This window comes from Mesoplodon densirostris, chromosome 17 (genome assembly GCF_025265405.1).
Source record: "Mesoplodon densirostris isolate mMesDen1 chromosome 17, mMesDen1 primary haplotype, whole genome shotgun sequence".
In the NCBI taxonomy this organism is placed as follows: Eukaryota; Metazoa; Chordata; class Mammalia; order Artiodactyla; family Ziphiidae; genus Mesoplodon; species Mesoplodon densirostris.
The window spans coordinates 62906913-62934318 of NC_082677.1; the positions used below are offsets into that span (position 1 = coordinate 62906913).

At 36.6% G+C, this 27406-nt stretch overlaps 1 protein-coding gene across 4 annotated transcripts; it reads left to right on the top strand.

Annotated features, from left to right (window-relative positions):
- The first annotated feature begins 929 nt into the window (after positions 1–929).
- GPR180 (G protein-coupled receptor 180) lies at positions 930–27405 on the top strand. Of its 4 annotated transcripts, none has more exons than XM_060080164.1 (9): positions 930–1101; positions 3534–3692; positions 10814–11014; positions 17284–17464; positions 17607–17656; positions 20700–20857; positions 23810–24001; positions 26001–26078; positions 27063–27405. In XM_060080164.1, exons 1-9 carry the CDS (start codon positions 957–959, stop codon positions 27219–27221), a joined length of 1323 nt encoding a protein of 440 aa, XP_059936147.1. In that variant the 5' UTR covers positions 930–956; the 3' UTR covers positions 27222–27405. The 4 variants fall into 4 exon arrangements, with proteins under 4 accessions (XP_059936147.1, XP_059936148.1, XP_059936150.1 ...); XM_060080165.1 differs by having other exon boundaries at positions 10817–11014; XM_060080167.1 differs by having other exon boundaries at positions 10892–11014.
- The last annotated feature ends 1 nt before the right edge of the window (position 27406 follows it).

The following is a 27406-nucleotide window of genomic DNA, read 5'->3' on the forward strand; positions in this document are numbered from 1 at the left end:
GATGCAAATTCGAGAGACTTGAAAGTCATATTCTAAAGAGTTTGGGTTATGTCCTAAGGCAACTGAGAGACTTTGAAGGAAAGCGATGCAGACATACTGCGCTTCCCAAAGCTTTCTGTGGTACTAGGCTAGAGATTGACTATGTGCAAGCACTTCGAGAAAATTGACTGTTGCCATAGGCCAAGTAAATAATGGTAAGATGGTGGCCTGCGTAGACTAGTGGCTGGCACTTCCTAACCTAACCGTCCAGAAGAGGCGCTAATAAACTTCTGTTTCATTGAATTGATTGGATGTAGAGGTATGGGGGGGGGTGATGGTAAGGGGGGGCGCGGTGTCTCTATAATTTCCAGCTGTCTGGCCTGTTGGATGATGGCATAGCTCAAGAAGACAGGAAACCTAGGAGGAAAAAGCCGGTTGAAGGTGCCGAGAGGCCAGGCGTTAAATGGACAGGGGCAGTTAACGTGCTTTTGAGACATTAAATTGGAAACGTCCAGTACGTTACATGGGCACGTAGGGCTTTCTTTGCTGGAGTATTCCTCGCCTCACCAGAAACGTTGCTGTTGTGTGTTTCTTAGTTCTTTTCGAATCCCACACATCGCCCGTTCCGCGCTCCCGCGCATGCGCAATGGCACCACGCGCGCGGAGGAGAGGAGGGCAATAATTTTTCCGTAACCTGAAGCAACATCCTCCTGAGTCTCCATAAAAAAGGCGGGAACTAGCCAAAAGGCCGGGGAGTGATGGGACTTGCATATGTGCAGTCCCGCCCATTTCAGCCTCTGATTGGTGGGTATCCTTGGCTCATGGTGGAGGGGCCCCCTCATTGGCTGTTAGACCCCCGGGGGCGGGCCCGCGACGCCGGTCCCTCTCCCCTCATCTCCCCATCTCAAGCTGTAGACGTGGGGCCGCAGTCACAGGCGGTTAGGGGCAGGGTTGTGGGTGCCGAGCAGGAGGCGGGGATGGGGGGGCTGCGGCTGCTGGCGGTGGCCCTCACTTGCTGCTGGTGGCCACCCGGCAGCCAGGGTAAGACGCTGCGAGGCAGCTTCAGCAGCGCCGCGGCCCGAGACGCTCAGGGCCAGAGCATCGGCCACTTCGAGTTCCACGGTAGGTGCGGGGGCGAGGAGAGGGATGAAGGCTCGTGGGCTCATCCCGCGGCCCCTCCCTCCCCGCCTCGCGTGGGGATCCGGGAGCCGGCGGCGGCGAGGCTGGGGTCTTCACCCAGCTCACCTGAGCTTCCCGCGTGGCCGGCAGCCGCCCCCATCGCAGCTTCCCGGAATCGTGGGATGCGTTTATGGCCAGCCCCTGTGTTGCTGCTCCCCAGATCCTTGTCAGCACCTCCCCCGGTTAGTGGCTGTATTCTGCACCTAAAAGACCGTTTCCCCAATCCTCCTCGTCCTAACGAATGTGCTGATGACTCTCCTGCTGCCAGTTTCGAGATCTTTCGCTCAGAGAAGCATCCTTTGCTCGCTCCGTTCTCAGCCTGATTGTATACACTAAGGCACCGTAATTCGTGAAGTCCCAGAACTTAGATTTCCTGGATTTTGTTCTTTTTGTCTTAAGATCAGTTTGCTAAAACCTACTTGCAGCAGAGAGGTTTTGGAATCACCCACCCCTCCCCACAAAGCACCTGATAATCTAGTTGTCACAATCGCTGGGACAGTTTGGTTACCTCCCTACGAAAGGAGTAGCTTTACAGTGGACCACGAGTCCTAGAATTAACTTTACAGAAATGAGTGCAAGTGTATCCTGGAAGCTTCATAATTTGTATCCTCTGTGGCCCTTCTGAAATGAGATTGCATTCGATTCTTCCCTTTTGGTCTCCCTCAAAAATCCATAATTTTTCAATGAATGAATTTGCATTCCTTCTAATTTTTGCTTTATTTATTTGCACCCTCAAAATTTGAATGTTTTTCTTGGTATATACTACTTAATTTGACTACTACTATATCTCAGATAATTATTTGCTTTGATGAGGTTAGGATCCTTGATTCATAGAGTCTTTAGCATTAAAAGATGCAAGATCAGAATACTGTCCTAGAGAGGATTCTTAGGAAAAGATAATAAAAACAGGAAGCTAATTGGTTGAGAAAGAAATTTAAAGTATTGAATTTCAGAATTGTTGGTGTGAAGGGAAGGGAAATTTTATTATTTTTAATCTGAAGTTTAAAAAATAACCGAGAAAAGGAGATGCAGTCCATTTAACAAAATCTATTGTGGAGTAGACCTTGGGTGAAGGAGGAAGAAGAAACTCGAGAGAGTTTTATTTTTTTATTTTTTTGGTAACATTTTCAGTTACTTAATCAACTGGCTGTAACTATACTTTGACTGTTGACAGTGATAGTAATGTCACTGCAATAAATGGTACAGTCTGGACAGTACCAGAAAATCTGGCATGTATGGAAGCTGTGACATGGCTTATTACTTGTGACTCCCAGACAGGTTTAGACAACCCCAATATTTCATGGTGATTACCTGAGAAACATAGAGGAGAAACATGTAGTAAATCCAGATTTCTCAGGTAAGATTGAGGAATAGAGTGTTCCAAGTATATTAACATACACACTTTCTCTCTTTTGTGTGTGTGTATTTTACTATTACCAATTTCAGTGAATTCAAATTCAGGAAAATAGTAAGACCATACAGTACTGAAATATGGACTCTAATTCAGAATGTGATTTAAGATGTTAATAATAGGGCCTTAGAGTCACTTTTAAGGCTGTAGATAATTTATAATGTAATTAGTTTATATCAGAGACTTAGACAGTTTTTGATACATACTATAACTTTAAATTTATTTAAAATGTTTAGTCAAAGTGATAATAGTAAAAACAACAGAAACAGGAGAATAAAAAGATCTTCAGATGAAAAAACAGTCCTGTTTCCCTTCTCACCCAGAGTCCCTTTCCCTAGAGACAACTACTTTTTGCTATTTCTCTCCTGGGCCTTAAATGTAGTTGCTGTGTGCAGCAAGGCTCATCCTATAGTTGTCTTACAACATATATTGTTCTGAAAATTCCTTTGCAAAAGTCACAGATGTCAAATTTTGTATCAGGTCTACCCCAAAACTCATTTATTTAACCTTTCTTGCTATAAGATGTTTTTGTTTTTTATATTAAAGAATAATTAAATATTAACAGCCATGTTATATTAAAAAACAAAAGAAACTTTGGCAGGAAATTTCTATGGATAGTTTATAGGCAAGTGTTAAAGATGTGGAGTGGTTGTAAAATGAGGCAAAATTCTATCACAGTGAATGTCTACATACAGAAGTGGCTGTTTATTCAGTGAAAAACCATGAGTTATCAGCTGAAGTGTAAGGAAACAGCACACACTGTTTTGGATAATTAATGTGAATAATCTCTTGACTTGCATCTGAATGGGATGGTCATTCTAATGTGACCTACCTAGCTAAGATGAGATTTAAGAAAAACTTGCTCTTTTAATTCCCATTTTGATAAATAGAGGTATTGAATTGTCCTACCATCTCAGTTCCATACAAGACCAAACTAGTTGATAATTTTTGTTCTAATGTCCAGGTGACCATGCTCTTCTCTGTGTCAGAATCAATGATATAGCAGTAGCCATTGGAAAGGAAGCTAAACTCTACCTGTTCCAAGCTCAGGAATGGCTAAAGCTGCAGGAAAGCGGTCACGGTTATAGTTGTAGTGAAAAATTATCCAAAGCTCAGTTGACAAGTGAGTATATCCTTTTTTCTTTGATCATTATGTATATTTTTTTCTTCCTTAATGTCGGGAGTATAGTATTTACATATCTAGATGTTTCATGGCACAGCACATATCACATTCTGTTGAGTACATTTTAAGCTAAAGTTTAAGGAAACTAATCTTTTCCTTGATCAAAAGATAGAATGCCTTTTTCCCCTCTTATTCAAAATATTTGAAAAAATATCCAGATAATTTATAAAGGTGTACTTTCCTACATTCAGACTTCTCACAGGTCACATAATTCATACCAATATGGCAGATATATTTTGACCAAGTGGCAGCATGGAGTGAATGATAACATTTGTTGAATGCTTATTATCTGGTAGCACTGAGCTAAACACTAAGCTTGCATTATCTCAGTTAATTGTATAATTTAGTCCAAGTGATGCTGTTTGGCAACATGTTATTGGGACTCGGGACCAAGTCATATGGTGACACAATGTGTCATTTTAGAATATACCAGCCCCACATCATTTGTAAACCTCTAGGTTTGCCTCTGGAGAGGCTCTACTTTTATTATTCTAGTTGCCTGAATTCTTGAGCTCTTCTATTCTCATCAACACTGTCCCATGCATTAGGGTGCAGATCTTTTTAATATAGAAATGAAGAGCATATGCCATGCTACCCATTTTACCCCTTGGAAGTTAACTGGTTGTTAATTAGGAATATGAGACATCCATGAGAAAAAAATAGGAATTATCCCTCTCCCCTTTCCCCCCGTATTTCCCCTGCCATGTTCTGCATAAAAATGAGTCTCTGACTCTTCTTTCAGTCTAGTCAGTAAAGCACTGCCATTTCTAAACATCCAGTCTTCTTAGTCTTAGCAGCTGTCTGGTTCCCTCATAACCTGAGTAGGAATAAGAGTACAAGTCCCCAGTCATTGCCACCCATTGTGGGGATCTTTTGTCTAGGTTTGTGAGATGACATTGACAGTATGCTGAAGAAGCCTGAATGACTGGATCCAGATATCAAAGAGACAGTTACATAAAGTTATTTACCTCAACCCTGAATTTTAGAACTTATCTCAGAAATTCATACAAATACTCATTATCAATTCTCTTTTCCTTTCTACACCAATTTAATCAGCTAGGTGTCCCACATATGTATAAAAAGTTCTAGCCTTCTGTTCCCAATTCTCATGATGTCAACCACCTTGCCCATCCAAAACTGGTCCTCTTCCAGTCTTCCCTGTGTCAGGAACTGGCACCACCATCTATCTAGGGGATAAGCTAGAAACCAAGGAGTCTTCCAACACTGCCCTCTTTGACCTCTCTATCCCCTTCTTGATTCGTAAGTTACCTCTCAGTATCTCTTGAATTCATCTGCTTTTCTTCATCTCTAACCCCACCATGTTATTCCAGGCTGCCGTAATCTCTCGCCTGCACTACTGCAGTAACTCCTACCCAGCCGCTGCAGCTATGCTGGTCCCCCTCTGGAACCAGAGTGATTTTTCTGAATGGCAGGTTTGATCACGTCACATTCACATCCTCACCACGCCCGTCAACACTTCAGTGGGTTCCTACTGCTCTGGGACAAAGACAGCCCTCCTTAATCTAATCAGCAAAGCCATCCGAGTCTGGCTGTTGCTTACCCCCGACCCCAGCTTCATCTCACAGCATGGCCCCGTTTGGCCTCATTTTATTTGTAGTGCAGGTCTTCTTTCAATGCCACCCTGGGCCTTTGCACAGGCTTTTCCTCGCTTTTTCTTCCTTCCCCTCTTTGGCTCCTCCATCCACTAAGTTAACACTTAAGTTTTTATAGCCTGTTGTTTTCCTCCACAGCATTTATTTTAGTTACAAGTTTACATTTTATTAATTTGTTATAAAATCAATCAGTGAGAGCAGCAGGGCTCTTTTGGTCTATTCATTCATTCATTCACAGCACTTCCAGTACTATGCTAGGCACTCGTGATAAATCAAGGGACCAAAATACTGACACTCTCACAGTCCTTAAGGCTGCTGAGGGTATAAATAAGTTCACTGTGAATAAATGTGAAACAGCTATTGTGATAAGGACTATGAATGTTAGTTACATGGTACTATGAGTGAGAATTTATGATACACTAGTGCTCAGTTAAGCATTGGCTAAGTATTTGTAGGATGAATTTGTCATGGAACTTAGCGCTTGAGGGGTTTTTGGTTAGTAGGTCATTTGCTTTGTGCTTCGCACCTCAAAGTCTTTTTCTTTCTCTATTAAAAGCTTATCAGGGGGCTTCCCTGGTGGCGCAGTGGTTGAGAGTCCGCCTGCCAATGCAGGGGACATGGGTTTGTGCCCCGGTCCGGGAGGATCCCACATGCCGCGGAGCAGCTGGGCCCGTGAGCCATGGCCGCTGAGCCTGCGCGTCTGGAGCCTGTGCTCCGCAACGGGAGAGGCCACAACAGTGAGAGGCCCGCGTACCACAAAAAAAAAAACTTATCAGGGACTTCCCTGGTGGTCCAGTGGTAAAGAACCCACCTTCCAATGCAGGGGACGTGGGTTCGATACCTGGTCAGGGAACTAAGATCCCACATGCCGGGGGGCAGCTAAGCCCGCCCGCCACAACTACCGAGCCCAAGTGCCTCAACTAGAGGCTCGCATGTCTTAACTACACGTGCTCTTGAGGCCATGCACCACAACTAGAGAGAGAAAACCCACAGGCCACAACTAGATAGAAGGCTGCACACCTAAAGATCCCACATGCGTCAAGGAAGATCCCGAGTGCCGCAACTAAGACCCGGCGCAGCCAAATAAAATAAAGTGAAATTAAATGAAATAGTAACTTATCAGACAGTTTAAAGCTTTGAGCTGTAGGAATCGATTTGTTTTCTTATATTACATGATCAATATTATACCATATACTATATACACTTGCAAAAACATAATTTTTTTATCAGTCAAATACCTTCAGTCACAGAACTTAACGTATATAGAGAGACTTGCTGCGTTGCAATGACAGCTAAACTGAGAATCACTGCTAGTAACTTGTAATAAGATCTTGTTATCTTTGAGCTGCACTTTACCTATCTTTATAACAAGGAAGTTGGACTAGTTTTCTCTAAGCTTCCTAGAAGTCCTAAAATGCTGTGTTTCTAATTATGACCCTTTAGGTGGAGTTGCATATGTAGAGAGCTATAATTTATAAAACCTCTTGCTGTTGTTTCTTTTTCTGTTTTCCCTTCCTCTTCCCTACTCTTAAGTGCAAGGGTATTCTTTGGAATTGTTGGAACGGAAGATCTCAGGAAACTGGAATTTTTGAGGAATTAAGATTTTTTGTTAAATTTGGAGGTCTGAAATAAATTAAATACTAATGACATATATATCACTTTCTACATATGTAATCAGTTCTTTTTCCCTTAACAAAGCCAAGTCTTAACAAAATCTGTATTCTCTAACTTTTATATATTATTTTCATATTTATAGTATATTTTTATTTAGAAGCTTTGATGCATTGAAACAAAAAACATCTCCTTAAATTCATGACAGTGTAGTAGTATCACGTATTTGAAAATAATTCCTTATGGAAATAATTCTCATTTCCTGACCATTAATGAGACTTTTAAGAATTAATAGCCTTTCACCTACTTGGTGATGAGCCCATTAACTATGCCTAACTCCTATGTAAAACCTTATTGCAGCTGTAAACTATGAAAAGATTAGTAGATTTGAAAAATCTCAGTGTTGAATGTTGTTTGTGATTATACATTCTCCCAAAGTAATGTTTGAGATTATTTTTCAGTCTTACTTTTTGCTTTTTTCTCTTTCAGTAATGTCATAAAACATCAGATTTTTTTAAATGATAAAAACTATTTTGTAGGTTTTTAAAGCAAACGAAGATATTTAAATGCACAGAAAATGATGAGTTTACATGCAAAAAAAATTTGCTGTCAGATTATAAGAATTAAATGTAACTTTGTATATAAAACATTTTTAGTATTATCTTTTTACATCATATGCATATATTTCCTCTTGTACATTTGGTATATTGTATAAATCGCTTAAAGGTGTTAGTATTTTATTATTCTGGTTAATTTTGTTAACAGTATTCATTTCCTTTTATAATATTATTGGGCGATTAGCCTTTCAACACCATTCTCTGCAATTCAAGTTTTGTTAATATTTGAGGTACTCATTACATCAGCATACAATAAGCGTGCTGTGCTGTAGTCTTTTGTTTCAAAAACAATGAACATGCAGTTTTGTCAAGAGGCTTATTACCTAGGCATACTGAAAAAGGCAGCAAGACAAAAACTAAGGCCAATATCACTTTATGAAGTGCACTTTTGTTTTTATTTGATGTAGATCTACATAATTTAAAATGAAACATCAGAAAGTGTATTGGTGAAAATATAATGGTTAAATTTTTATATTGTTTTATCTAAGAGAAAAAGTGCAAGTGATAAAACCTCAACACAGCAAAGCCTTTATATAATGAAGTCCAGATTACATAATTTCGAGATTGCACATTTCAAAAGCCTTATTTCTGAGCTGCTATTGATCATATATTGAATTCTTATTAAAGATCATCAATTTAACAGAAACTAGAGAAACTAGAGTCTTTGCTACTTTTTTCTAGAAGCTGTGCAGTAAGAAAAACAGTATAAATGTCAGCTAAATTAAGATATCCAAAAAAACAATGCTGTGGTATTCTTAACAAAATCATCTTGTCCAGTTTAACTACTATTAATGAAATTCCCAAATGTAAAGTTTAAGTCCTCAAAATTTGAATTCTGACAAGATAAATCTGTATCTCATTTATAAAGACAACGTATAAATAATATTTCTCCAACTTTTTATTAGGAAAATTTTCAATTATACATACAAGTTGAAAGCATAGTACAACCAACATCTGTATATCCTTGGCTTAGATTTAATAATTTTATCAATAATATTTTGTTACATTTGCTTTATGTTTGTATGTGTGTGATTTTTGTTTTTAACTGAAATGAAAGTAAGCTGTGGGTGCCTTGAGCAGTTCACCATATTTCAGCATACATCTTATAAGAGTGAGGACATTCTTCTCCATGACCATTACCATTACCATAACAATACCATTACTGCATCTAAGAAAATGAATAATGTCATAATAACCTCTAAAATCTCTTCCATGTACAAATTTCCATGGTTATCTCAAGAAATGTACTTTATTTATTAAAAAGTTTCATTTTTTCAGTTAAGGAAAAGATCAAGACTAACTGGCATGCAGTGGGGGAATTGCACCCAACATAATCATATATTTTAAGAATACTCTACTTTATAGAGAATCAGACTCTTCACACAGGATTTTCATATACTGTCTCATTTGCTCCTCACAAGAACTCTGAGTCAGATAGGGCAAGCATCTTAAGTTTACTACTGAAGAAAGAAATTTAAAGAGGTTAAGTAATGAATATGATTAGTAAGACTTGCTTCTCTAACTCTTCCATTGTCTTTATTACACATAGTGTTTGAGACGCCACTTTCCTACAACATTCAGGGTAGTAGTGAGTTTCTCTTAGGTCAGAATCATAGTTTTAGGTCGAGAAGGGATCTTAGACATCATTTAGTGTTTCTCAAAGGGGGTGCTACTGGCATTTTGGGCAGAACAGGTCTTTGTCATGTAAGCTTGGATTGTATGAGGTTTAGCACAGCCCCGCTTCAAGTCTCTTGAAGTTGAGAACAATTGCTATGACAAAATAACTGTCCCTACACATTGTCAAATGCCCTGCAGAGGAGTAGCATTACCCTGGATTAAGAACCACTTATTGGTATAATCACCATATTTTTTTTTTTTTTTTTTTTTTTTTTTTTTTTTTTTGTGGTAGGTGGGCTTCTCACTGCTGTGGCCTCTCCCGTTGCGGAGCACAGACTCCGGATGCGCAGGCTCAGCGGCCATGGCGCACGGACCCAGCCGCTCCGCGGCATGTGGGATCTTCCCAAACCGGGGCACGAACCCGTGTCCCCTGCATCGGCAGGCGGACTCTCAACCACTGCGCCACCAGGGAAGCCCCATAATCACCATATTTTAAAGAAAGGAAAAGGACAATTAACCTTTATTCAGCAACTACTGTATGACAGATACCATGTTAAGTGACTCATATAACTTAGTCCTTGCATCAGCTCTTTGCTGTATTATCTTCATTTTACAGATGAAGAAAGTGAGTGTCATTGCTTATGTAACTTGCCCAAAGCCATATAGAAGGTAAGTGTTGGAGCCAGGATTCAAGCACTGTCTGTGTGAGGCCAACATTCTTGAGTTCGCACCCCAGCCCAACACCCTATATAGATGTGACCCAGTATAACAATTCATATTCCTGTAACTTCTATTTTTCTACGTTTAGTACCGTTTTAAAGAATAACCAATCAGGAAGAGATTTTGGAAAATCTTTTGAAGGTGATTGTCAGTCATAGTTTTTTTGTTGTTTTTTTTTTTTTTTTTTTGCGGTACGCAGGCCTCACTGTTGTGGCCTCTCCTGTTGTGGAGCACAGACTCTGGACGTGCAGGCTCAGCAGCCGTGGCTCACGGGCCCAGCCGCTCCGCGGCATGTGGGATCTTCCCAGACCGGGGCACGAACCCATGTCCCCTGCATCGGCAGGCAGACTCTTAACCACTGCGCCACCAGGGAAACCCCTAGTCATAGTTTTTAGATACAATAATTTCCAAAGTTGAATGCTCCATTTTAAATTTAACTCAAGTAATTTTCAGAAATGTTACTGTGATGGTTACACAGCATTGTGCATATACTTAATACAGAGCTGTACACTTAAAAATGGTTAAAATGGTAACGTTTGTATTGTGTACATTTTACCACCAGAACAAAAAAATTTTTAGTGTTGCTAACTCACTTGAAAACTTTGAAAATACTTAAAATTGACATTCAGAGTTTCAGTGAAACTATTCTAGTCATTTGTGGTATCTCATAGAACTTTTATAGTGATTCCTTTGGTTGGTTAAAATACATTATTTTTACCTGCTTTATGACTTACAGAACTTATTCCAGTACTACATCAGGGCTTGGACTACTGAGACAATAAGAACTAAACAAAAGAATTCTAATTTCAAATTGATTATGTGACTAAAACAATGAATACATTTGAGAATTTTGCTTTGAAAGTGCTATTTTTTCTCTTTAAAGTAGCCATGAATCAGACTGAACATAATCTGACAGTGTCTCAGATTCCGTATCCACAAATGTGGCTCGTGTTCTATGCAGACAAGTATACGTGCAAAGATGACAATGAGAATTCTCAGGTGGAAGATATCCCATTTGAAATGATGTTACTAAACCCGGATGCTGAAGGGAATCCATTTGATCATTTCAGTGCTGGAGAATCTGGTAAGAATATGTATTTAAATATATGTCCTAAATATAGAAAAAGATTTATGCACAAGTATCTTCATGTTGTGTTTTTAGAATACTGAAAATTAAAAACAGCTTGTGTCCAACAGTAGACAAATGGTTAAATAAATCTTCTTATAGAATTGTAACAGCTGTACTATTAAGTTTTAAAGCAGAACTGGAAATTTTGTATTGTATGGTTTCAAGTGTGTTAAAAAATACAGAGAATAAACAGAAGTACAAGAATGTTAACAGATTGTTTCCATATTTTGGGTGGTAGAATTATGGATAGTTTTTAGTTTCTACATTCTAAATCTTTTTGTTTTTATGATAAGCTAGCTTTATTTTTATAAACAGAAAAATGTTAAGAAACTGAGCAGTCTAAACTAGTAACCCAATGATTAAGTGAGATAGAAACTCCACTACTTTGCATAGCTGTCCTTCACTAGGTTGTTTGAACATATTTAGGGGTTGCCTTCATTGGAGATTGCAGCCATTTTTGAAATGACAAAATTGATAAAACTTTCCAAAATCAAATCTACTCCCATAAAATATTTCATCAAAATTTTAGGTTGACAGAATTTTATGTTCTGCCCTACTGAAGTGAATTCCTAGCCCAAACAGAAATGAATGACTTCTTGTGATTAATGGTGGACATGCTATAAAGTATTATGGATTTGTAAATTAACATGTCAGAATGAAAACTGGAATCTCTAGGCCATCTGTCAAAGAAAAGGGTTAGGTGTTTACCTCTTTATGAGTTCATTACCCACTTGGAAGAGTCAATCTGCTTAGAGAAAAATTCAATCCCATTGCCTTACATTTGCCATCAAGTTGGGTGGGTGGAGGTAGGCCAGGAGTTGAGGCCACATTAGACTAAACCAGTTGTTAAGCTCAAAGTGTAAATTGCCACAGCTAGAAAAGCAACTCAAGGAGCTTGTGTTATAAACAATAAGTCACAAGTAACTTAATGTATGAAGAAAGAAACTTTTTAAAAAATATCCTTTAGTTTGAGAAAATACTTACATAGTGACAGAATGGGGCCCTAAACATTTAAAAATAATTCATTCTCAAAGTCTTTTCTGTGAAGGAAATGACATAATTGTTTTTGAATGCAAATGAATGTAAAGGTTGAATTTCACTTGATACTGTTTTGGATCAATGTAGGCCATTATTGAAAGTTAATTCTGTCCTACCATTCCTTTGATCTTAGTAAGAGATATTGACATTTATTTTTCATAGTTTGGAAAGGCATTGATGAAACCCAGGTCTAGTGATAGCATTGGATGGGTGGTTGGATTAACTTGCTTTTAAGGTTTCTTTTAACTATCAGGCTTCATTATTTCATATGACACTTATCTTTAGGACTGGTCAGGCTTCAGCAGGAAGTAATGCTCTTCTGTAGTCACTGTACATGCAAACCCTACAGCCTCTAGTGGAGTCCCCATCTAGTAGCCCTTCCCCCTCCTGCCTTCAGGCAGGAGGGTGGAGGCTCCAGAGGTTGTTTTATTTATTGTATGGATCCATGAGACTCACTGGATCCTGATATTCTTTTTCTTGCCTCCTTATCTAGGCTCTCATTTCTGGACTCTTTCCTCATTCCCAGTTTGATATCTGAACTTTGACCGTAGGCCATAAAGTAATGACATTTGTGCCCTGTGTCGTGCTTGGACTACTGAATGTCAGTCATCCTTACCCTTGCTCATCCTGAAGCTTGCCCATATCTTCTAGTGTTTCTTTCAACACCCTGAATTATGGCTAGCTTTTTCTTTAGGGTTCCCACTAACCATTCTGACTCAGTTCTTAGTCCTGACTCCTTTTGACCTGTCTTCTCCTGTGACTGATTTTGATTTGATACTTATAGTATGTCTAAAATCTGTCTTCCTTGTACTAGAATGGGGAGAGTTACTTTGGTCATGTCACCAAGAGTATTTAAATGAGGGAAAAAATTTCACTATAATACGGATTTTCATTAAGCATGGGATTCTGTGTAAGGCTAATCTGTAGGGATTGATTATTAAAAAGTGCCATAAGTACTCAAAAGTATTCATTGCTAGATGTCTGGCATAATTTCCAAGGATCACATCATTTTATTATTTAAATGCCTTAAAATATGATTAATTCTACCTTGAAGTCTAAATCGGTGGTTCTCAACCCGTCACTGTGTATGCATATGGAGAGCTTTGGAAAAAATACAGATGTCCACCCCCAGAAAATGAGAGATAGACTTGGTTTTGGAGTGGAAGCCAGGCATTTGTAGTTGGTCAAAGCTCTGAAGTTGATTCTAATGTGCAGAACCACTTAGCTAAAAGTCCATATTCCACATTGTTTTGGTAATGTGTTGGTTTCAACGTAGAGCCTTAAGAGGGATTCTTCCTATTCTGTAGCCTCAGGTATAGAATTTGTTTCCAGGGAATAATTCCTAGTTAGTTCATTTTAGAAACTTTTCCTCATTTGACTAATTTTCTGCCCTGAGTAGAGAAAATTGATTTGCTATGCTTTTTACTGAGACTTGACTGCTAAAACATGTGTCTTAGAGGTTTGAATTAGAATAACCTGGTGCAAAAAGCTACAATTAATATTATATGCTACTCTGGTTAAATCTTACAGTTTGTTTCCTTTCAAACCAACTATGTATTTTATATCTACGAGACTTTAGTTAGTCCTGTATTTTACAGACTTAGGTTTTTTTGTTTTGGGGTTTTTTTTTCTAATGTAGACTCAGGCAAGTTGGATGCTACTTGACCAACTACTACATAGGAATATCATGCTTCAAGGTAGAATAAAATAAAACTGCCTCTTAAAACATCAGAATCCTTGTTAACTGTGTTTGTGATTGGTGGAGACCAAAAGAAGAAGTACTCAGAGTCCTGAGAATTAAAGCATTATTGTCTAAAGTAGACTGGTTTTCACTGGAATGGTATTACAGGCTCTGTCACACCTCCCATCTCACTGTTCTGAAGATTCCAGATGTGTTGATTATTTTCTCTTGTTCCCTTTTCTCCTCCGTTATCCGGCAAGATAATGGGTCGGATCTTACCTCTGGCTCTGTAACGTAAAGTAACAGAAAACTCTAATGCAAGTGGTATAGACAATAAGGAAATTAATTCTCTTACATAACAATAATTTCTGAGGCTTCTTCAGGGTAGTTTATTCAACATTATCCTACCCTGTTACCCTCTATCAGCTTTGTCACGTCCCTCATATTCAAAGTTAACTGTAGCAGTCTGGGCGTACATCTAGGCAATGGCAAAGTTCCATGTCTCTCTTTTAAGAGCAAGGAAACCTTTCCCAGAAGCTCCCTTACCTCATTTCATTGGCCAGAACGCGACACATGACCTTGTTGTCTAACATCATAAGAGAAATGTAAGTGAAGGCATCAGAAAGGTGATAAGGGTAAACCAACATGTCGAAGTAAAGGGTTAGGTTTACCTCTTTGGGAAAGGGGAAGATGGGAATTTCTCTAATTGGTTTAGACTAATCAGGATTTATCTTGAGACCCTTGAGGGTGGGATGGACATTGGGGTTCTGAGACAGCAAGCATCACAGGTAGGCGAGAGTGTTCCAGGGGCTGCCCCATGACCCATTGACTCTCTCCTTTCCTTACCCTCTTTTCTCCCATCTCCCATCATTTAGCCGGAGCTGAATTTTTTTAAAGCTGTCCTGGAAGTTTTCTTCCTACTGAATTTTGCCAGTGCCTCTTCCAGTTAAGTTTGCCTTAAAATCTACTCATTCCCTTATAACATAAGTGTTTGTCACCTATTGCATGCTCATTTAAGAGTGTTTTTCTTCTTTTGTGTATAGGCAAGTTTTAATACCTAGTATCCACCTGTTTTAAAATTAGATTTTAATTTCAAGGCGAACATAGATTACTTTCCTGTGAAGGATGGTGGCAGAACAAAAGTAAAGTTGATTGAAGAGAAAAAAAAAAACAGACCTTTTTTCCTAGAAGTGGTTTATTTAAAAGAACACTTGAGAGCAGACCCAGAGTTTTATCTTTAAAGTATCAGGGTCAAGGTAGGAATAATTTATGCAAAATGCAATGAGCAAAGTGTAGGACAAATGTCCTAGTTCAAGTTATTTAATATATTATCTCAATGAAATAATTTTTTGGTTACCGTGTTAGCTTTTTATGGAAGATACATTTAATCTTGAATAATCCTAAAACATTTTTTGCTAGTGACATGTGTCTTATTTTCAAAAGTCCCTTCCTCCTGTATTATTCTGGTTCTCAATAAATAGTCTGGGATTTTCTTTTCATGGTGCATTTCTAACCTAATAGAGTCTGAAACCTTATCTTGTAATGAATATTTTGTGAAGTATTATAAATAAATAAAATTTTAAATAGAATGCCATATTTAATTCTTTATACTAAGAAGAAAAGGTAAAAACAGATTCAGAACACAGGATAGCATACTTTTACTGACACAGTTATAATATGTTTAGCTTATTTTCTGCCTAGTTCCATTAGTATAACAGTCCCAGGTTTATTGTCCCATTATTTCTAAAGCTAGAATACGTCTCTATATCAGGAATTTTAAAAGAAAATATGTCCATTCTGTTATTTGATATTCTCATCCTGAAGTCTAAACATACTTTCTCACCTAGACTAGAGAAGTGGACAATCAGCGTTTATGTACGTAGAGCAAGAGAGACACCCAGTGGCTGAAATACTTCTCTCTCTCTCTCTCTCTCTCTCTCTCTCTCTCTCTCTCTTTTTCTCCTAACAATGCCAAAAACATGATTGAGATTGAACTGTTTATTGAGTATTTTTCCTACTGTTTGTATCTTCTGGATTACTTTTCTAGAATTATTTTCCATACAATGTAAATATTCCCTTCTCTGCCTGTTGTTTGGAGTTTATCCCACATGGGAAGCCAGAGCAGGTTCAGGGGTCACAGTTGGAATGTAAATGAGTACAGTTTAGACTGTTCATCCACAGATTCATTGGAGACAGCTATAGCCACTGTCACGATATCCAGTGTTATTTAGATAGAATATAAAAGCCCTAGTATTAGGGACTAGGTTTAGATGTTACCAAGTAAATGTAAGCCATTAAACTCAAAGCTGGCCCCTGGTTTGTTATAAAATTTTCTGAAATTTCTGAAAAATTAAGACACAGTCAAAAGATTCCAGGTAACACAGAAAAAGGGGTGTTTATCTTGAGGATGTGTGAAGACTACTGAAAAGCTGCTGGTAGACACTGGAGGCTGCTTAATGACTGGGACCATTTTTAATATAAAACCTGCACATTCCTATGCTCTGTTCTTGTCTCTACCAGCCAGCTTCCTCTGCTCATTCAAAATTTCTGCGTGCCCAGAATTTTGATTTCATCATGGCCTGGTTTGACTCCTTTGGCCTGCTCCATCATCAACTCTTTTCAACTCCAGTTTCTATTGCCTCATCCTTTCTATGTTTTGTGGTTTGATGTCCCAAGAGAACGTGACTGGCTTTGTATCTTTGAGAACCAAGTGATGCTGCTGGCCAGTGACTAGTGTTTGGATTGGTAGCCACTTGGTCAGGTGTTTTAGTTTCAGTCACCTGTGGAGTGGAGTCCCATGGTCTCCATAGGTTTTCCTCTTTGACAGAGCTGAATGCCATTTACTTCAGAAGGAGGCCTGGTCGTGACAGGTATTTTGACGCTTTGTCCAAATGGGAATTTAAGGTTATGATACATTCCAGAGCTCGGTTCTTAGGCTTTAGCTGTAGCAGAATCACTGAAGGACTTATTAAAACCAGAATTCTGGGTCCCACTCCCAGAATCTCTGATTCAGTAGATAAGGGTTGAGTCCCAAGAGTCTGCCTTTCTAACTACTTCCCTACTGATGGTGCTGCTGGCACAGGGCTCACACTTTGAGAATCATTGTCAGGGTATATAAAACTCTTATTGACTGACTAAATCTATTTTTAAATGTCTTGTAAAAGAAATCCACTTTGGGGGGTAAAAAAGCATATCTAACTGAATGCTGAAATCATTGTTTTAATTTACTGTTTCGACCAAAACTATGATCTTGTGGTTAGTCTTTGGGCTTATTCCCTGACCAATATGATTTCTTATAGATTGACTTCAGTTTAATCTGCGTTCTTATAGTTAAGACTGTACCCTAAAGTAGAAAATTATTTGTTTCAACAGTCTTCTTTTTTTTTCTCTTACAAAAGTAAATGCTGTGACTTCAGTTAAAAAACAAGTTCTGGAAATATACTGATGGGAAGGTTTGAAAGCAACCCAACACTATAACTGACTTGTTCCTTTCTTCTCTTCACAGGGTTACATGAGTTCTTTTTCCTCCTAGTCCTAGTGTACTTTGTGATTGCTTGCATCTATGCGCAATCATTGTGGCAGGCTATTAAGAAAGGAGGACCCATGCACGTGGTTTTAAAGGTTCTGACAACTGCCTTGCTGTTACAAGCTGGTTCAGCTTTCGCTAATTACATTCATTTCTCCAGGTAACTCAAAACCATTAAAACTGTGTTCATCATTACGTCTAATTAATCCTAATCAGTCCACCAAAATTAGGCTTGCTTTGATTATGAATGATTTTTTTCACATTTGTAATTGATGCTAATATTCTCCTCTTCAATTCTTCAGTTACTCCAAAGATGGAATAGGGGTACCTTTCATGGGAAGTTTGGCAGAATGTGAGTATCTTACTGAGCATTTTTTTAAACATAAACTTGCTATCTGCTTCTTGTATGTTTTCCTTTTTTGTCAATTATTTTTTGTCATAATACAGTTTTTTTAATCCAAGGTTGGTTAGATTCAGCTCAACTGGAAACAAGATTATACATTTAGTTTCCACATATCCTGTTTAGTTTCTTCTTAGTAATAGGTAATGGGTATAGCTCCTCATTGTCTTTAGAGCATATTTATATGCATTCTCTCTTTTTTTTTTTTTTCATGTGGACCACGTTTAAAGTCTTTATTGAATTTGTCACGATATTGCTTCTGTTTTACGTTTTGGTTTTTTGGCTGCAAAGCATGCGGGATCCTAGCTCCCCGACCAGGGATCAAACCCGCACCCCCTGCATTGGAAGGCCAAGTCTTAATCACTGGACCACCAGGAGATTCCCACATTCTCTCATTTTTATCCTCAATAAAAACTCAGTGAAGTAGATATGCTTATCCCTATTTTGCAGATAAAGAATCTGGGCTCAGTGACAGGAAGTACATTCCCAAATGTCAGTCAGCTAGTGAATGGTAGAGCCAAGATTTAGACCCAAATTTTCTGACCACAAAGCTAAAGGTTTTTTTTTCCCTTTTTCGTCCGTTTTGTGACTCTTTTGTCTCTATTTCTAACCCAGAGCCATAGAGTATACCTATAATTGAGCTGACCTCTCAGCTTTGTTCTTTAATTTATAAGAGGAACTTTTGTGAAGTAGTTTTTCAATTAAATATGATGGTGAAAAACTAAAAGTTCCTATAATCATGACTTTTTAAAGGGAACTTTAGAGAGGGACATCAGGTCATATGCCATTCTCAAGCCTGAAAAACAAGTTAAGATTTGCTCTAAAAAAGCAGATTCTGAATACGAAGACGTTCTAGGATTTACTTTCCTTATATTTCCATATTTCTCTTCTAGTCTCCTCACTCTTTAATAGGGTATCTTATGGTAATCTCTATAATCATCTCAGGACCCACTTATCCTGATCTTGCTGCCTATTTTAAGATTCTAAAACTTCTAGAACCTTTCCTTTTCCTTGTGAAGAGGATGGATACTGTTTACCTCTTGGGCATGAACAAGAGTTGCTTCTCCTTTTTTGACATTACTGGAACCCTGGTTTCAACCCCTGTTTTCTCTTAGATGACTCAGGATGTTTAAGAGAATCCTAGAGTTTTAAAGCTGGACAGAGCATAGAAATAATTTAGCTTATGCATTTTAGATGAAGAAATTGTGGTCCAAAGAGGCAAAGCACACAGAGACCCGTCAGTAACAAAGCTGTTACTAAAATCAAGGACTTTTGAAGTTTTGTGAGTGTCTACTGTATACAAAACAGTGTTTTAGGCTGTCTGGCATCTTCATGGTAAGTTAAAAGCAAAAGTCTTTTTTAAAAAACTGCAATAAATCAATGTTGATCATTTTTGGTAGTTCTGACAACAGGTTTGGTTAATGAAGATTTTTAATCAAATTCCACAGAATGGGGTTTTTGTGTCATCTGTGTATTTTATCTACATTAGTTATTTTTCAAGAACAGATAAGCAGTGTCTACCTACCCTCACAGTTATGGTATTATATCAATATGTGCATTACTTAGTATGTAAAGAAATGAGCCAGAAAATCAACCTTCCCTCCTCCCCAGTATTTGTTTTTGCTAATTAGCAACTTATGTAGGGATATTCCTTTGGCTAACTTCTTTAAGTAACTGAATATGTATTTGTGAAATGTTTAATAAACATAATTAGCATCACAATCATTTAAAATCTATGGTGTAAGAAAATTGTGCTTGTTCTGAAAGGCCATGACACTTTATATCATTAAAGTGTAGTGACAGTTCAGTATTAGAATTCGCTATTACAAGTATATAAGCATAAATGTAAAGTATCCGGTTTTAATTTGGGTGGCAAAGCTGGAGAAAAATATGACAAAATAAAGCTGAAAAGGTCTATTATTAATAGGTTTTTGGCTTGTAACTTTTAATATAAGTTTGATACTACAGCTAGTTTTATCTGTTTCTCTAAATATCTTTATATAAAAGAAATAAAAGTTGTAGACATCAAAGTTATAAATGGCAATTTGAAGAAAGTTTTATTTTGTTGAATTGTGATCACACATTTATTCCAAAATCCACATCAAAATACACTCTGATGAAAAAGTAATAATTTTTTAAAAAATCAATAAATAGAACTTCTAAAGTGAATACACATGGCATTTGAAGTATTATTGCTTGTTATTTTCTTGTATCACTGAACTGGGTGCAGGCGGTTTCGTTGCGTCTTTTCTACCGCAGCCAGCTTCCCCTGCAGTGTAAGTGATGGCCACTGGGTGGCACATCACACTAATGCATGGAGCGCTTCATTCGCCTTCAGGACTCTGACACTAGGGCCAACATAATTGGATGTTACAGCAGCTCTGCGTTTTATTGTCATGCTATTTCTTATTAATAGGTTTAGAAAATACTCTTCATATTATAGGTCAGCCACCAAAAAAAATTAACAACCCAGAAGTATTCTCCACATTGCAGAAGTTATATTTAAAATTTCTTTTCATAAGCAGTGAGTTATCGATTGTAATTAGAAAAACTAAGAAGAATAAGAAACACAAAGAGATTTAAAGTTGGCCTTAATAAAGATATGATATGGACACATATATTTTTAAAAATAGGAGTATTGCCATTGTTTTAACTATTTTCAGAAATGTTTACAAATTTAATGGCAAAATTTTAATTCTTTAGAATTATTATACATGAATATCTCATTGAATTTCATCAGTTTCTTTTTTAAAATGCCTGTCTTTTGTGGTTAATAAAATAATTATATTCTCAATGCAAAAAGGATAAAATTTGGGAATTCCATGGTGGTTCAGTGGTTAGGACTCCATGCTTTTACTGCTGAGGACACAGGTTCAATCCCTGGTCGGGGAACTAAGTTCCCGCAAGCTGCGCAATGTGACCAAAAAAAAAAAAAAAAGATAAAATTCTTTGTATTGTGAAAACTCAGTTGACTTTGGCTTTCATTTCCCATTAGTTTTTGACATCGCTTCCCAAATTCAAATGTTATACTTACTTCTGAGTCTATGCATGGGTTGGACAATAGTCAGAATGAAGAAGTCTCAGAGCAGACCTCTCCAGTGGGATTCTACTCCTGCATCCACTGGCATTGCTGTATTCATTGTCATAACACAGGTTAGTAGTGATACTAAATGTTTCTGCTTTGCAATATTGAGAAATGCAAATTTGAACATACCTCATGTCAAGAAACCTAGGACCCATGAGGAATTTGTGTCATTTTAAAGTATGAATTTAAAGAGTGATAGATCATATATGAAGTAAGTGAGAAAGAGAAAGGCAAATACCATATGATATCAGTTATATGTAGAATCTAAAATATGACACAAATGAATTTATCTACAAAACAGAAACACACTCTCAGACATAGAAAACAAATTTATGGTTACCAAAGGGGAAAGAGGGAGAGGGAGGGATAAATTAGGAGTTTGGGATTAGCAGATGCACACTACTATATACAAAATAGATAAACAGGGTCCTACGGTATAGCACTGGGAACTATATTCAATATCCTGTAATAAACCATAATGGAAATGAATCTGAAAAAGAATATATATATGTGTAACTGAATTACTTTATTGTACATCAGAAACTAACACAACATTGTAAATCACCTATACTGCAATTTTTTTAAAATGGGGAAAAAAAGAGTGATAGATAAATAACCTGTTAATTTTCTGAGTGCTGGTATATGTATATTGTAGAATTTCATTGTAATTTACCTGAATCTGAGCTTCCTATCAGATTAGTTCAGTGCAGTATATTTAGTATTCAGTTAGATTCTCATTTCCTAATTAAGAGCTTTCTTTCATATTTTCTAACACTTAGTAAGTCCTCAATATTAAATGAGTCGGTTAATGAATTTGAGATTCATTCATTGGCCAGAAGCTACTTTATACATGAAAGAATTCAAATGAATATCAGATTAAAGAAAAAACAAAATGTAGAATAAAAAAGAATAGGATCTTGTTTTTGAAAACAAATGCAAAAACAAACTTGGTCTTTTAGAAGAGTCCTCTATGCCTTTTTTTTGTTTTTCTCTGTGGTGACCTATAGACATTATTCTAGGATCTCCATATGCCTATGTACAATGGATTTATTAAACTTAAGAAGAAAGACATAAACATAAAAATTTGTATTGAGTTTGTGACCATAGTTAGCTGTAGATGAAAATGAAATATACATCTGGACTCTGTAAAGGACATCATAATCTAAGTTTTAATGCATTAAATAAATTGAAAAACTCACTAGTGAAGGGTAAGGCCTGTGCTCATCTACCTCCAGTACTTATTTTAGTACCTTAGGTGCTGAGTGAAGGTTTATTGAATTTACATGATTGATTTAGAAAGAGACCATATCACAGATATTGATATTTTAAAAGGAGATAATGCCAGGAAGGGAGGGCTAGTGAGAAAGAACTGAATTAGAGGTGATTAAAATAAGGGTAAGTTCTACCAACTTAATGTTTTTGATCCAGGATTTATGGAGAGTAGTGTTAATATCAAGTTAAATTCTCATTTTTCAATAACTGTTCTAAAAATTGAAAAATTGTTTTTTCATTATTTCATTGCAATTTAAATTCATTATCATCAACAAATACAAAATGAGATTATAACACTACCCTAGAGTTTATGTGAGCATTTGTGAAGAATGTATTAGACACGGCCCTGACTCTCAACAGCAGCCAGACTAGGTGGACGAGACAGGCAACAAGAGATCACGTAAATGTGTACAGTGTATTCCACAGGTCATGCATTAGCATACGTATGTGAAAATATGGGAGTATGAATATGTAAAAATGTGAATCATGGGAAATAGTAGTTTGTTTTTTTTGCTTTATTGGGTTATAATTGAAAAATAGAAATTGTATAGATTTAAGGTATACAACTTGATGTTTTGATATATTTTTACATTAGGAAATGATCACCACAATCAAGCCAGTTAACATATCTATTACCTCACATAGCAGGAAATGATAGTTCTATAATAGCACTTCTTTGTTGTAAAGAGTTAAGTTTAGAAATGCAAGTTAAGGAGTCAGACGGGTATAATTTGGCATAGAGGAATGAATTTCTGTAATAAAGATCAAATTTTTGTTTCAAGAAGGAAATTTATGTGTGCAAGATGAGAAAAGAGTTCACCTAGCAAGAATGGTAGCTGGAGTAAAATTAGGGTGGAAGATTTGAGAATGAGGGAAGGAAGTGGTTGCTGGTAAACCCCATAAAGCCTAAAATTGGATTTAATAATGGAGTTTTGACCTAAATTCTTTGGAAGCCACTGAAGACCCGATTCTGAAGGCTGGGTTGGCCAATGAAGGGAGCACAGAGGGCTACTGACATGTGTGATGGTGAAAATTATCGTAATTTAAGTGATTGTTGTTTGGTAAAGGTGGAGGGAATGTGGGCACTGATTTCTACTGAATAGCAGTAAACAGAACAGCTTAATGAGGAACTTGCGAGCTTTACACTGGGATAGTAACAATATGGTAAAAAAGGTGAACAGACAACTAAGGATAAGTAACTGTGCCCTGGATGCTATGGTGGATATTGAAAATCTACTCTCCTTTACCCAGGGAGGTTACCGTGGGAAAAGAATGAAGTATGAAATCAACAATTCTGACTTGTTAATTTCTGGATTACAAAAGATACTGAGATATTTGAAAGTTGATCCTGAGATAATGGGCTTGAATGCAGAACGGTTTGATTCCTAATAAGGTGTTGAAGTAAGAAAGAGATAGGTTTAGTAGAAAGTTTTATGTTTATTCTCTTCATCTTTTTGACTTATTTTCATCATTAGAGATGTCTTACTTGAATCATGGTAACAGTAGCATTTTTTATCTCTTGTATGTGGTCTCATTTGATTACAATCCCTCTTCTCCAGCTGAGGGTATCAGTGAAGGAAAAACTGCCTGTGCTTTATTAATCAACACCTTATATAGTCTGATAAATCTTAGAGCCTCTTTGGAATGTTTATATACTGGTTAAGGGGATATAGAAAAGAGTTGAAAAAAGTACTTTATTGTAAGTAGACATGACTTTTTTCTCTAAATATAATATCGTTTTTTTACAGAGTATTTTGCTACTTTGGGAACAGTTTGAAGATACCAGTCCTCACAGCCACCATTCACACCACAACTTAGCAGGGATCCTTCTAATTGTTTTAAGAATTTGCCTAGCATTGTCATTAGGCTGTGGACTCTACCAGATCATCACAGTGGAAAGAAGCACACTCAAAAGGGAGTTCTATATCACTTTTGCCAAAGTATGGGTTTGTTTAGAAAATGACTTCTTCACATTATTATTATACATAAGTTATTATTTTAACTTCATTTTGCTTTACTTGGGAAGTTAAGGAGCAACCATATGCTAATATTTAATAGTAAGCTTTTATTACGTGCCAGGTACTTTATGTGCTTCAAATCATTTAATCGTCACAACTTACGGGATATAGATGATATTATCCCCATTTTGCAGAACTCATGAAACAGTAGTTTCCCTGTAATCTTTGGCAGGTCAGTTTTGCCTGTATTATAATTTCTTTATCAATAGGGATTTTACATTTTTTCTGTAGTATCAGAATTTTTTTAATAAAAAAATTAGGATACAGTTTGCATGTCTCAAAAAACAGTCATTAATGGACTATGAACTGTTACTCCCAGAATTATGCAATGTTTTATAACAAACTATGAAGAGCCATCCTTCAGCATAAGCAGAGGCATCCAGGAGGCTGAGTACATACTATGTTCCAGCCATTTCATGGCATCCATATGAGATCATGTTTACTTCATTCCCCCTTGCTGTGTCCTTCTTATGCTAGTGAGATCTAAAGGCAAATGGATTTTTTTTCTGTACCCGTTTAATAAAGGAAAAGATCAGGAGACAGGTTGAGTCAGTAACATTACAGAAGCCTCCCTAGAAAGTTATATTTTTTTGGTCAGATTGAGAGAATCCGTAACCCATCATCTTGGCAACTCAAAGCAGCATTCTGATACGCTGTTTGGTCAGCCCACCCTAGTTGACGGTCTCAGCAGAACGAGGTTGAGACGGAGAAGGGCCAAATTCCTTCTTTATTCCAGACGGAGGGCCAAATTCCTTCTTTATTCCAGATGTGGAGCATTTTAAAGCTGCTGCTGCAGCCCTGGGAACCTATGTCAGGCCTCTGAGTACCAAACAGACAAGGATATGCCACTTCACTTTGGAATTCTTCCCAGAGACAGTAGTGCTTATTGTTTCAAAAGTTAGTATATACTTCAGGTATTTAAAAACTAAATCTTTTCTTCTATGTTTAAAACAGTACAAAAAATTTTTCTTAAACTTTAATTTTTATATGTTTTAATATAACTATTTGAATAGGTTCAAACATCTAATAAAAGAATTTAAAAAGCAGCAAACGTGTTTCTTACTTCTCTCCCATCTATGCAGTTATCACCTCCTCATATAATCACTGCTATTAATTCCTAATTTATTTTTTAGAGAATTTCAAATATATATTACTATATACACTAATATGTATAAAATGGATAACTAATAAGAACCTGCTGTATAAAAAAATAAAATTCAAAAATTCAAAATATATATATATATATTACTTTATATTTCCCTTTACTTTTATCCAAATAGTAGCATATTGAACACATTTTTCTATATCTTGGTTTTTTTCTTATAACCTCAATATACCAAGCATTTCAACAGCTACTAGTATTAACTTATTATTTTATTTTAAACTTAATTTTGGAAAAGGATATGTTGCCATGTTCTAGGAAAAATAGAACATATATATTTGAAAAGTATAGTGTTAAAAAGTTTCCCATTCCTACTCGCCTAATTCTGTGTCTTTTGTACTAAATCTCAAACAGGTAACTGCTGCTAATCAGTTTTTTGTGTATTCTTACAGAATTTCTTTGTGTATCTATATGCAAATATGAATGTATATTCTTATTTGTTTTTTATAGAAATATTACACATTTGTACCTTGTTTTTCTCAATTATTGATTTGTTACTTATATATCAAAACCTCAAAATATATGTATGAGGAAGATGTAAGATTTTAAATACTCCAAAAACACCCATTTGATTAGAAACAGAATATCATTGTCACAACAATAGAAAATATATTTCTACATTTTATTGCAAGTTCTACTGTACAGGCCAACTGAGATCAATCAAGACCTCCTAAATATGCTAGTAATGTTATTTATCTGGTACATTCTGAAAACAAAGACTTAGCTGAGCTTATTTGACTTATTTTTCATTTGTTTCAGGGCTGTATCTTGTGGTTTTTGTGCCATCCAGGTCTTGCGTGCATTTCTATCATTTTTAATGACTACCAAAGAGATAAGGTAAATAGTATACATGATCAAAATAGTTTTTTGTAGTCTTTATTGGGAAATTATTAAAGTAAGAAAGGCCTGTTTATCCATTCAGTGGTTTCTTGGATTCTTTAAAATAAAACTTTGAAACAAAATATTGAACCAGTGAGTATTTAAATTTAGTTTATAAGCAAAATGATGGAAAATAGCTTTTGTTATTCTTATTTTAGCCTATTTCATAATACTGTTTTATAAATTAAATTATAAAATTTATAACACATCTTTGTAGTTAAGAAAAAATGATTAAAATTTTTTGCTACATAATGTTAAAAATCAAGACAGCTTTCTAAAAGTCAGTCTAGTTGCTTTAACAGCCTGCAGACTGGAATACCGTGCTCAAGTATGCCACATTTTGGTTGTATTGATACCTACCTTCTTAGGTGAATTACTCCATCATTTCGAAGTGGAGTTCTGCCAGGAGCCCTTTACAAGCAATGCAGTGTGCGATTGAACACACAAATGTTTCTTGAACCTGATGTATTTACAAAGGGTAAATAGATAGGAAGGTAGTCTGCAAAAATAGAGAAGTGACTTGAGAATTTCGGAAAGGGCTTTTAGAGCACTCTTCAGGATTCAGGTAGGGGCATGCTTTATTCCTATTACTAGATTAGCCAGGAGTCTGATTTTTCCTATTACTTTCTTTAGTGCATGCACCCTGAGAAGATGGTTTAGCAAATTATTCTTTTGTGTCTTATTTTGACATCTATAAACTAACTGTTAAAGGAATTTTACTTTTGAACAATTATAGTTGAACATTAGTCTCATTTTCCTATGGAAAATTTCTTTTACAAAATGTACCCCCAGTAAAGATGGGATGGATACAGTTTTTAATTTATATATATTTATATAATGTATATATGTTTATATATGTATAAAATATTTATAGGTCCATGATAAATTAATATAATTTCTGTTTTTGCATGCAGTAAAGCATTCTCTTTCTTTTCTTTTCAGGTCATTACAGTAGGCGTTATCCTTTGCCAGTCTGTTTCCATGGTGATTCTCTACAGACTCTTTCTATCCCACAGTCTATACTGGGAAGTTTCTTCACTTTCCTCAGTAACACTGCCACTGACCATATCATCTGGACACAAAAGTCGGCCTCACTTCTGATACTTGATTTTCTTTAGAGGAAAAGTAAATTTATTTACCAGAGTGCAATAAGGATCCAAATACAGTGACTTTTTTTCATACTTTTGGTATGAAAAATTGAACAGAGAAAGCAGAGCATGTTATTTATACAACTGCATTTAAGCAGTACCAAACTGAAAAAAAGGTAATAAATGTTTTGAAATATA